At 46.5% G+C, this 12,209-nt stretch overlaps 1 protein-coding gene across 1 annotated transcript in view; it reads left to right on the forward strand.

Moving 5' to 3' along the window:
- The window catches only part of DAGLA (diacylglycerol lipase alpha), a 67,882-nt gene that overhangs the window by 27,305 nt on the left and 28,368 nt on the right, over positions 1 to 12,209 (forward strand). The window contains exons 4-8 of the mRNA XM_075755515.1: positions 3,893 to 4,031; positions 4,556 to 4,767; positions 7,151 to 7,252; positions 7,843 to 7,981; positions 11,276 to 11,363. Of these exons, the coding sequence (XP_075611630.1) occupies positions 3,937 to 4,031; positions 4,556 to 4,767; positions 7,151 to 7,252; positions 7,843 to 7,981; positions 11,276 to 11,363 (636 nt within the window). The 5' untranslated portion in view covers positions 3,893 to 3,936. The remainder of the gene's footprint in view (positions 1 to 3,892; positions 4,032 to 4,555; positions 4,768 to 7,150; positions 7,253 to 7,842; positions 7,982 to 11,275; positions 11,364 to 12,209) is intronic.

Below are 12,209 nucleotides of genomic sequence, written 5' to 3' on the forward strand. Positions count from 1 at the left end.
GCTGTGTTCAGCTTGTATTTACTTGTATACCTTCTTCTGAGGCTAATGTCAGGCGTGATGGGATGTTGGATTAGACTAAATCTCCTAGGTTTAGCTGGAATGTTGTCTCGCTGTAGCATTTTTCTCCCTTGCTCTTTTCTCTAAGCCTTTCCCTACAGACAGCTAATTCTCCCCTTCCCCCACATCCTGTCATACCCCAGAGCATGTCACAAGGAATTAACGGCTGAAAAGGCCTGGGAGAGGCTGCTCCTCTGGAACAGTCTCTGCTTTCTGTGACCGAGGTGGCCCCCTCTGTGTGCCCCTTTTGTGTCCCATCCAATTCCCCTCCCCCTGACCATTCAGTCCATGCCAGAGGAGAGACGAGCGACCCTGAGCCTTCCCCAGCCTTCTTCCAGCATCGCTGCCTGATGCCATCCCTGCTGCAGCTGGGGGGCTTCCCCGTGCACAGCCGGGGCTCCGGGACGAGCCTGAATCCCTGCCACAGAGCTCCCGGTCCTGCTGGCTTCTTGGCGGCGAGAGGGAGGAGGTTTGTGCTGCTGTACTTGCTGCTGGAGGGTTTTCCTTCTCTCCCGTCTCCGTGCATCTCTGACAGCATCGCCTGCTCTCGCTCCCAGTCCTCCTTCCCACAATTCACATACAATCTCCTCAGAATAGGGATGATGTCACTTCCTTCCAGAGGGTGCCGGGGGTGTGAAAAGGGGGGAGTCACGACCCCTGGCTCCGTGGCTTTCAGCAGCCCTGATGAATAAATGAGGTTGCTGTCTTGGAGGGAGGGAGTTGCTCTGAAGATGATGCCCGGGCTCTGTCGGCAGGCAGTCACCACGCTGTCCTTCCCTTTGCCGAGTGGGATTTTCAATGGCTGCAAGAAGAGTTTGCTGTTCCCTCCTTTGCTTGTGATGTCTTTCTCTGTGGATATGCACTTTTCCTGAAATACCCTTACGGGAGAGAAGAATGTGCAGCAGCTGGACCACATGCCATGTAAGATTTGTGCTTCCATAGATCTTTCTCTGATCTGAGGGGTCACGGTTTCTGGACTTCTTGCACACAAAGCTTGTGCCTGCATGTGCTTCTCCCTAATTTCAGTGTTGGGAGCTTGGGGCTTCTTGTGCTGGGGTTCAGGTTTCAGGGTCCTGGGGATTTTTCACTCTTTACAGCAATTTTAGGGGCAGTGCCAAGGGGTTCTTAGTGTAACAAAACTAGGGTCAGTGGTTTCAGGGCTGTTTGCACTCTGACCTTCCACTTTTCCTCCCAGTTTCTCTGCTAGATCATATCTTCATCTTAAAATGTAATTCCTGGGATCTGCTACCCTGGGATGAAGCCAAAGAGTCTTCATGCTCAGAGCTTTACTTTTTTTTCGGGGGGGGCTTTACAGTCTCAGGCCTTCTATCATTTCCCTCTTTTCCAAACTAGGGGTAAGGCCCCAGACCTTGTAACCTCATAGTTTCAATTTTCAATAGAAAATCTTTGCAAATTAATTGAGACTCGTTCTGCGGTGCACCGGGAGCCTGGTAAGCATAGAGCTAGGAGTGACAGTCCCACAGTGAGTATTCTCATGTGCGACAGCAAGTGACGGGCTGCTCTGCTCCGTCCCGGTCCGTTGCTGTGGATGAGGAATTCACGTTAGATGTTTGCTGCTCTTGTCGATACCCTGCCTCTTAAACTGGCAGAGGGTGGCGAAAGCAGGCAGAGCACAACTGCTTGCGTCTGGAGAGGTGGAAGAATTGTGGAAAGTGCGTTGGCGGGATGCAGCCGTAAGCCGAGGGATGATGGGAACTGAGGTTTGAGCTCAGCTGGGAGGTGCTGTGGTGGCCGGAGGCAGAGTGAGCAAGCTGGAAAGTGTGTCCACATACACTGAGCAGGGTTAGCAATATTCAAGGTATAAGTGCTTCGTACGGGTGGCGTGTGACAGGCAGGCGGGTTATTCACGGCAAGGCTAGAAGAAGTTGCCAGATGGCCAGAGGAGCGAGCAGTTTGAAGGTAGAGCTGCAATGTACTGAGTGCTCTGATTATTATGTGCTAAGGAAGTGTGAATCCAAATGGTGTTGTAGTTTCGCATTTGCTTTGTTTGGGGAATAGAGCATTTCTTTCACCCGAGTAACGTACTGGAAGTGTGTCAGCCTGTTAACGATGGAATCTCCTGGAAAGTGTGAAAGATCTGTATAGGTTTTCAATAGTCGATGACTGAAATGGGTAGGATGGTCTAGCCCATCAGCCGTGGGTGTCGGTACAGGAGGGGAGACCCCTCTCTACTGGGGCACAGTAGGAAAGTGATGTGGTAACCACACCTGACTGGCGAACAGGTTTTGGTAGGACGAGGCAGCTTCTGTTACTGCAGCAGTCGGTGCTGTGACACAGTCTGTAGTCTGTCACAAAACCAATACTTGTGTCACTTTGAAGGTTCAAATTAGTTTAAATGCGATTGTGTCCCTCCTCCCTTTTTTCCACCCAGAGCACTAAATTAGAGACATCATATACAAGTTTAATTATTTTTTTTTTGCCTGGTGCCTGAGGTATGGCAGATGATATTCCCTCTGAAATGCTGTTGGAAATCCTGATTACATCATAAGTAACAAATGTGGACACTTTCATTTTTGCCTCTGTGAACCTAGCAGCAAATTACCAGATCAGTACAAAGAGTGGTCATTACTTTGGAGGTGCAGCTTCGGAGCGACGTGGTCACCGCAGATCACGGATGGAGTGCATGAATGCGGAGATTGGGAGGTTAGTGGGGTTAGAAGTGCTGTGATTTGAGACTGGGATGCATCAGTTGGGAGAACGTGGCACTCTTGAGATGGTGGCTCGGAGCGGAGAGACCCAGGCCAACGCGTGGTGTCCCCTGGGTTTAGGGTGCGGAAGAGAGGAACAGGAATGATTCCTGCGGTCGGGAGATCACTGGTGGCCGTGGGCAGTCGGCATAGACATGATCTCAGAAACCAAAGGTTGCCAAAACCAAACAGAAGTCACAGTTGAAGTGTGTGGTACAAGAAATGCAGAAGGGGTGCGCTGCAGGAAGGGAACTGAGCCACTCTGAGGCGGTGGACTTGGACTGGAGCAGGCTGGAGTGTGTACAGCAGAACTGAAATGGTGTGGGAGAGCTGTGTTGGGAGGAGGTGTCTGGATAGCCCTGTGGAGTCTTGTGACTTATACCACTGCTGTTTCTTTTTATAAAGGGTTTGTGAGGCTTTAAAAATAGGAGTACAAACAAAATGTAGGGAGGAACAGCCAGCCCCTCAATCATTGACCTTTTAATTGTTAGTGCCTGTCAGAACCAGCATGAACACAAAGGAGATGTGGAGCTGGCAGGGTGCTTCTCTGCAACTGATGGTTGACTGAGAGATCTCCTAGGAGCTTGCTCTCTCGGCTGTAAGTGCTTGCTGTTGGGAGCCAGTCGATAGCTTTCCCAGATGCTGCCACTAACTGCTAATGGGTATTTTGGCTTGCAGAGCCAAGTGAGGGAGGGAACTGTTGGGACAACAAGAGGAGAGGCTGGCAGCAGGTGTGCTGGTGGAAGAACATGGTAATAGGGCCTTCTTTAGAGTTGAGGTCAGTATAACCTGTCCAAAGCACCCCATGGTGACTGCTTACTAACATACAGCCCTAACAGGATTCCAAGTAATCTTGTGAAGTGGAGCTGGGCGAGTGGTGATTATGTTCAGTGAATTACACACCTGCTTCACCTAATGCTTCGCACTCTTTAAACTGTATATTCCTCTCCTGTGCTCTCCTTCTTGAACATGCCGTGCCCCCTGGTGCTGGAAGGAAGAAGCTCTGCCATCTTTGTTGTAAAATAGGGTAGCTCTCAGGTGCGGCCCTTCTGCTGGTCTGGGCTTGTAGGGCTCTCCTGAGGCGGTTGAAGAGGGTCAGCAGCATCTTTGATTCTGTTCTTTTCCAGGAGGTGAGTGTCGTGCCTACTGAACTTCCTCAGACCCACTAGCCATGCCAGGGATTGTCGTGTTCCGCCGTCGCTGGTCTGTAGGCAGCGATGACCTGGTTTTGCCAGCCGTCTTCCTCTTCCTCCTGCATACCACCTGGTAAGTGAGAAAGGCAGAATGATGGTTTGAATTCTCCCATGAATTCTTTTTTTTGCTATTCCTGTTTCTTGCAGCTGTAATTCTTCCTGCGCTTATACATGCAGCTGGAAGGTTTGTTTGGGGCATTTCTGACAGAGACCAACCTATTTCCAGCTTCTGGTTCTTTGGATAAGTTCTAGCTCTAGTTCCAAAGAGGGAGCTCCCTGCATCCTCCAGTGCTACCCAAGGTTGTCCACTGGAGTTTGGGGCTGTGTTTCTGTACAGGGGCTCAGGAAAAACAATTGGAGTGGCAGATCCCATGGGATAATGTGACTTGCCACAGATATCACATTGTTCTGACTGGGGTAGCAGGGCCTCTGGATGGCTTGTGGGGAGGAGATTTCCAGAACAAATTAGTATTAATTGTAAGCAGCTACAGGGGACACTGAGGATCCTTGGTAGCTTTGTGAGGAGAGCAGGTGTGGGGTATTACATGCAGCTTTCTTTGGCTTACTGCTGGTAACAAGCTGGTTTGTGACTGGCAGGTTTGTGATCCTCTCTGTGGTGCTCTTTGGGCTGGTGTACAACCCCAACGAGACCTGCTCGCTTAACCTGGTGGACCACGGCAGAGGCTACCTGGGCATCCTGATCAGTTGTATGATCGCAGAGGTGGCAATCATCTGGCTCAGCATGCGAGGCAGTATCCTGTACACAGAGCCCCGGGACTCGATGCAGTATGTGCTCTATGTCAGACTGGGTAAGAGGCAGCGGCCTGAGGCCTCCTAATGACTCAGCCTCCACACTGCCATCTGCTAGCGCAGAAGACTTCTCTCCCCACACCCTGACAAACACACAGCTTCTGAAAGACATCCAGATGGCCACTTGTATGTGATATGCATCTGAATACATCACATATACTGCACCCTGTCATTGCTGTAAGACTCTCATGCAATGCCCCAAATATCTTTCTAGCAAACCTTTAACTTGTCATCCTCATTGCGATGCAGGTACATCCTTTTCCTCTAACAAAATATGCTCCCCTTCTGTCTCGCAGCACAGATCTGCCACAGTGAGATGCATCTACACCTTTCCCTCACCTCTTTTCCACGCGTTTTCCCATGATATAGGCATATGTCTGTGTAAATCATGGCAGTTCTTGCCCTGAGGCACGTGCATGTCCTTGCCTGTCATGCAGACACTGAAGTCTACACCCACCTACCTCAAGACATACTCGACCTCTTGACTCACATGTGATGCATCTCTCCATCCAGCACAACCTGCACTTTGATACTCTACCTCCGGGCACCATGAGATAAATAGGTTTCCCACCTGCTCACTGGTTGAATCCTCTCTCTTAGAGTGCATATTTGTCTTCCTAAAAACATTTCCTCTCCTCTCATTTCACCCAAGAACTAGATCAGAAAAGAAATTTTTCCTTGATCTCTCATTCAGGGCTTCCTTTTTAGCTTGCTTTCCCTCCTCTGTTCCATTGTCTTTCAGGTACAGAAATTTGATCAGATTTTTCTGTGCCAAGTGAAGATTTTAAGAGAAAAAAAAATCTTTTTTGGAGATGTGGAGTCAAGCTCATTCCAAACAAAGCATCTTATGTTTTTGCATCTCTCTTTTTCCTGCGTTGTTTTCATGCAAAATTGGCTAAAATATGGGTAACCTTGCTGGGAAAGCTCTGTCTGGGAGATATTTCAGCCTTTGAGAGCTAAGTGCAAATCATTAACATGAATAGCAAACAAATCTTTCTCTCCAGTTTCCCAGGCACGCTGCAGTCTCCCTAGGGAAGCGCATAGAGCCTGACAGTTTGGGTAACATGGTGTTAAAACCAGACTAAATGGGGCAAAGGAGGTAGAGGGACTCCAAAAAGCCATTTTGCTGCCCAAGAAACATCCACTTTTCTTCCTTGTCTGCCTTAAACCACTCCATGTGTTCAGGATCTGTATTAACACTGTATCTTGGCTCTTGTATATCCTTGTTTTGCGAGGCTTTTTACTCCTAATGGCTTCATCAGTTTTGGTGGTAGAAATAGGAGTGTGACCGTTGTGTGGGCAAGGTCTGTGTGACTGTCCCATTTTGAGCACGTGCTCTTTAGTGCATATGGATCTAGGGACAGAGTTCTCAGCCCTGCTACTGCTGCTCCTGTCTTGCAGCTGGTAATCTGAGGGGGGACGAGTCAAAATAGGCAAAGCCTAGCTCAGTTTAAGAACATCAGCTGGTCTAGGCTTGCTTCCTTGCCCACTGCTGTTGAAAACTATTTAGTATGTGGCTCTTTGAACTTGTCTCTCCAGGCTGGTGAGAGTCTGTAGTAAGCCACTTAGGGAAAGATACTGTGCCAACACATAGGTAAGGAGGGTGGGTGGTTAGTCAGCTAGGCTGGAACTTGAGTTCGGTCTCAGTTCCACCAAAGGTTTGTTAGGCATTGCTAAGCTAGCTCTTTGCCCTCTCCATACCTGATTGCCCACTTGTACTTTGGGGTTGTAACGTGTAAAGAAAAGGTGAGGGCACTTCAGAACAGTGTTTCCCAACTTTTTTTTTTTTCTGGGGAGTCGCTGTCAACCACCAGTTTTTTGTTCATTACCACAGTAATGTAAAACTGAGGAGCCAGTAAATGTCTCCTTAAGGACTGTGTCCTGGGAACGATTACTGGAAGGACTGCAAAGGGTGGAGGTGTGAGAACATTTGCTAAGTGTAGTAAGCAGGATTAATCCTGGCTACACACTACTATTTATTTCATATCTTTGAATCAGGTCAGCTGTCTGAGGTGGTTAAGGGCTTGGTGCTGTTACATGGTGATTCTTGTTACTTAAGGGCATCTTTCCACTGTGGTGGGCGGAAGGTACGGCTATCTGATTTACACCTCTGAAACAGCCAAGGGCACCCACAGCTCTGTGTGCATGTGCTGCTTGTGTCATTTAAGAGTAGCTAGTATTAGGGACACATTACATTTTTGCTTCATTTTCTTGAATATCACTTTCCAAAACATTGGGGCCCAATCCTGCAGTCATTTATTCTGTGCAACTGTCCTGCTAAAGAACCTGTCTTTGGGTTTCCTCTCCAGAAGACGAGGAGAGGCGGTTGTTAAATCCTTAGAGAGATGCTGCTACTATCTATTGTGTTCCTTTTTGTTTCAGCTATCTTGGTGATTGAGTTTGTGTATGCTATTGTGGGCATCGTTTGGCTAACGCAGTACTACGCTTCCTGCAATGATATCACAGCAAAGAGTGTCACTTTGGGTATGTATTTGGAATGTGGTTTGTGTGCATTCCTGTGTATGCGCAGATATCCTCTTGCCTTGGAGAGCTAATTCATTCGTGCATGTGGGGATTGACTGTTGGAAGTGGATTGTAGCTGTAAATGTGGTGCTTGTTTTCCTGAGACATTATTGCTCGGAACAGTTGTTCTATTCATTTGTTTGTGCTGTCTGCACTGAGGCAAGAATTCATGTTCCCATGGAAGGGTCTGGCTGGGGAGTCTGTAAGACCTGGTTCCCCTTCTTCAGTTCAAAATAGCTTTACTGTTTTCCTGGAACTCATTTCCAGTCTCCTGGTGGGGGTGATGCTAATGTTGCAGTCCCCCTAGATACTCAGTCAGTATTTAATGGCCTTCTGCATGGGCAATCTCCTAAAACGGCTGGAAAACCTAGCTGTGGTTTAGATACCTTTCCAGAGGATTTCCTTTTGCTGCAGTTGGCTGCAAGAGTATTTGGGGTAACTGTCTGCCCTGCAGCAACGGAGAGGTGGGTCTGATGTGTGTGGCAAAAAGCAGGAAGTGATGCTGCCAAGATTTATGGGCAGAGCCACCGACTTCTCTTCTTCCTTGGCAGGAATGGTGGTGTGCAACTGGGTTGTCATCCTGAGCGTCTGCATCACTGTCCTGTGCGTCTTCGACCCAACAGGCCGGACCTTTGTCAAACTGCGTGCCACGAAGCGGAGACAGCGCAACCTGAGGACATACAACCTGCGGTAAAGAAGCATTTCTGGAAGGGTGCCCTTTTTTTTTTTTTGTTCTTGACATTCTCCTTGCCTTGCTTGAGGGACCATTCAGCTTCAGGCGTTGTTTCCCTTTGCTGGCGATGGGTGATTTTTGGAAGAATGTAGCTCAGACTGTCAGGTGCTGTGTGTGGGCATCGGTAGCCAAAGGAGGCGAAGCAACGCAGTATCTGCCTGGATTGTGCGTTAGTCACTGGATTTGTGAATTATTCTGAGCCCCTTGAGCCGGTGCTGACCACACAGCTTGTTTGTCTGTCCTGTAGCTGCGTTTTGCCTGGTAACAGTGAAGCAGCGCTTAGATTTCGCTTAGGTTGAGGCAGCATCTTCTTCCAAATCTCCTTTCTTCCTTTATTTTTGTCTTCAAAATGTGACCTTTTGGCCTGAGATTTCTTGTTGTCTTGGTCTTGGCCAAGAAGCAATTTCTTTTCTATTGGCAGTCAGATCTTTTAATTAAGAATTGATTGCATCTTTGAGCTGCCCAGATGGGCATATGAAAGCTTTTTTCACCAAGCAAGGCATTTCTCAGAAGTTTGTTTTTTCCAGTAGCAGGACAACACAAACAGGCTTTGTTTTCTTATGCAGTCTTGACATATGTAACTGTCAGCATGGAATGTGGCTTTGTAGGACTTGAGGGCATTAGGTTTTGAATGCTAAAAAATGAAGCATTTTAAAAAATGCTCTGCAAATTTTGCATTTCTCATTGGGAATCTATATTCAGGAGGGTGTTTTGAATCCATGCTCTTCCAATGTCTGGAAATGGGATCTGTCAGATTGTCTTTTGAGGAAAACCCCAGACTTTTCTAAGGATCATGTAGCAAGTTTAGTTTGAAGGAGCTACTTTTTAATATTGCAGAATGCAGGACATTCTTCCTAACCTTTCCAATATGTTTGTAACACTAGCCTTGAGTATTTGGCGTTAGTGCCTCGTTAACCTAATGGGTGCCATTATTACCTTGTGATCAGGACGTTCCCAGGGAGATGGGGACGAGAAGCTGTGATGCTCCTGTGGATCCAGTACCCCACACTACTTCAAAGCTGTTTGGCTCAATACAATATATTTCTGAAGGGAAACCGAGTGCCACAGATTGCAAAGTTTAGGGTTTGGTTTTGTTGTTTTTTTTGCCAGAGAACTTAATTTTGGGGTTTGTTTTGATTTACTTTTCTCTCCTGTGGGGAGTTTCGAGATCCCAAACAACTGAGTGAAGGTATTTGTCCCTTGGGTCATGGCCAGGTTTTTCCCTCCAGGCCCGTAACATTTTTTGAGAGCTTGTGCCTGCTGTTTGCAGATTTCCACTCTAGAAAGGGAGTGTTAACAGATGTTAACAAGCAAAATGCTGTGGGCTATGATGTGAAAGGGAAACATAAAATGTTACTATGTGTTCACTACTAAAGCAATTGTTTTCAAAGAATACATTTTGAAATTCTCTGCTTGCTTAAAGCAATCCTTTCCAAAAATATATTATGAAATTCTCTGCTTGTTTCTGGCTCATGATCCTCTAAGATGCTGAGGGCTAGCCATTCCTATTGAAATCCCTCTGCGGCGATACATGCCTTCTGATATACGGCAGTAATTTCACCTTTGTATTATACTTAACCTGAGCTGTATTTCCTCTGCCTTAACTCCTGAAAAAAACATGATTTTTTTTGTCGCATTAAGGAGATGTGTAACTTTGGCTTCCTTGTTGTGGTAGTCTGCTGTAGCTATTGGACTCTGTTACGCAGTGGTTTTCCTTTACCAGTGGCATCGTGATGTGTGTGGGCTTCTATGTTCTTGCAGAGCTAAGGAAATAAAACAACAAAACCAAAGGCTCAGCTAATTGTGCTGAGGCTTTTCTAAGAAACTTGCTCTAGAGCTCATATGAAGCATGTGGAAGTTTGGTGTTAGGAAGAAAGAATTTGGGAAAAGTTGGAGTGAAAATAGCTCAGAGCACACTTGCTTGTTCAGCCCCCGCAGTGAAGTTGTGAAGTTCTTTGCATTGCTGCCCGAGTTCTTTGGCATTTGGAGGAGCAAACTGATTACTGCTGGCTCTGTCTTAGGACACTTGTATTCCTGTTCCTCTTTTGGAGTCTTCCTTGGAGGTTATGGATAATTGTTTTAAAAGGCTCAGGTGTGAGTTGATGCATTGCCATGAGGGATCTGCTCCTTTTGTTGCAGGCAAAAACTCCTTTACTAGCATCTTTTTCTTCCAGGTGTAACCCACTTTGAGTTTTTTGTGATGTGATCACCTGCCAGAAAATAGAAGTAGTCTTTTTTTGATAGATCTGACCTGTGTTGAGTTAGTCTGTGTTTGCATTAAAAATAAAAAAAAAAAAAAAAGAAAAAGACCCTGCATTAGAGGAGCTGTGGACTTTACGTATGCAGGTAGCTTGGTGCTCTGGCAAAGAATCACACAGTCACCTGCTTCAAGGCTGCTAAGCCTGACTTGATCTAGGGATTGTTTGCAGGTATGCCAGTCAGAAGTAAAGGACTGTCACCCTGCAAAACGGAGGAACTAGGGCAAGCTTGCAACAGTGAACTCAGCTATAGTTCACTTCAAACAGGGCTGTCCAATTAGTTAATTTTGAAGCTGAAATTGAAATGTCATATAAACCAAACGTGTGTTGAGCTAAACCTTCTGTATTCAGCCCTTTTCAACCTTTTCTAAATTGAAAGAGAACCTTTAGCTTGCTTTTCTTTTTGTGATTAAAGTTATGCACTGTACTTGAATAAAGACTGCAAATTGTTTCAGTTCTGAGACTGTATTATGTTTAATAAATATTTTTTCCAAATAAGCTATTTATTAGCAAAAATTGCACAGCTCCTCTCATACTAAGTGCTTGGGGTCTTTTGTACCATTCCCACCCTCTCGCCCCGAGGCAGAGTTTTTCCTACTGAGCAGTAGTACGTCCTACCACGATGCAGCTGCCAAGTTACCAGCAGACCCTCCTTTCATCCAGAGTTCCAGGTGCTCTTGGACATCCAGCTTCCAGTAGATACCATAGAACAGCTTCGTTACAGCCATCCTGTTCAGGCAGGACACTGCATATAGAGGCTTGATCCTGGCCACAACAGCTGGATTATTGACCATCCTGTCCTTGAAAATGAGCTGAGTTGTTAATGTATATGTGGTCTCCTTGTCTCTGCTAGACCAGGATAAATAGAAGAATACGATTTAGCGCAAATTTCATGGGTGATGGTGTAGGCTGCATGACTCTGGATCCTACTATTTGCTTGCAGTCGTGTTGTCCTGCCTGTCCTGATGTGCGTACTCCACTCTTTACTTACAGACACCGCCTGGAAGAGGGGCAAGCCAGCAGCTGGACGCGCAGACTCAAAGTTTTTCTTTGCTGCACACGAACAAAAGACTCTCAGTCGGTAAGTACCCAGTATCTCCTGTCAGAGAGCAAGCTGTGTGTACGGCTGCTTGATAGACGGGACTGAGCAGAGCGTAGCGACGTGGGGTTCCTGCTGTCAAGCCTGGACGATGTGTGTTCCATTTTACCGTGAGTGTTCTTTGAGATCTGGAGGCACAAAGAGTCCAGTGAGCCTTGACAGCAGTGCATGCAAGGACTGGACATACGTCTTCCAAGGAGCAGCGAGCTGAGCTACCCTCAGATAGACCAGGCTTGAAATTTCATTGCACGTTGGTTCCTTTTCCTTCCTTTCAGCCCAAGCAGCCTGAATGAGCACTTGCAGGAGGGTACCTGGGTATTCCATGCAGAAATAGAAACTGATGTTTCCTTGTAGATGCAGATGGAACATCGCTGAGTAGGACAGTTGTCTTTTCCAAAAATGGTCTTAACACTCTGGTTTTGAGTATTACAGGATTCTCTCCAAATATAAAGTTAGTAGCACTGAAAAGCAATGTTGTCAGTGTTAAACTCTTCTCCTGAAGTTGTTCTTTACCTCGTTGTTGCTGGGATCATAATTTTAAGTGAAGATATCAGTGGAAGAAATATGTGCTTATCACTATGTTTAGATTCAACATTTGACAGCACTTTGGTCAGCTTTGGTTTCCCTTTATCAGCCAGTTTGCTTAGGCAGTTTCTCCAATTTGCATCAGTCTCATACGCTTAAGAAGGAGAGATGCCTCTTTGAAAATGGGAACATGCAAATCAGAATCAGCAAAAAAATACTTCTGGATTACTAACAGTCAAGAACTACTACTCAATCCATAGATTCACATGAAGATCATTGATTTGAAGTGTTCATGTGCTACAG

The sequence above is a fragment of the Balearica regulorum genome, chromosome 5 (genome assembly GCF_011004875.1).
Source record: "Balearica regulorum gibbericeps isolate bBalReg1 chromosome 5, bBalReg1.pri, whole genome shotgun sequence".
NCBI classification, from domain to species: Eukaryota; Metazoa; Chordata; class Aves; order Gruiformes; family Gruidae; genus Balearica; species Balearica regulorum.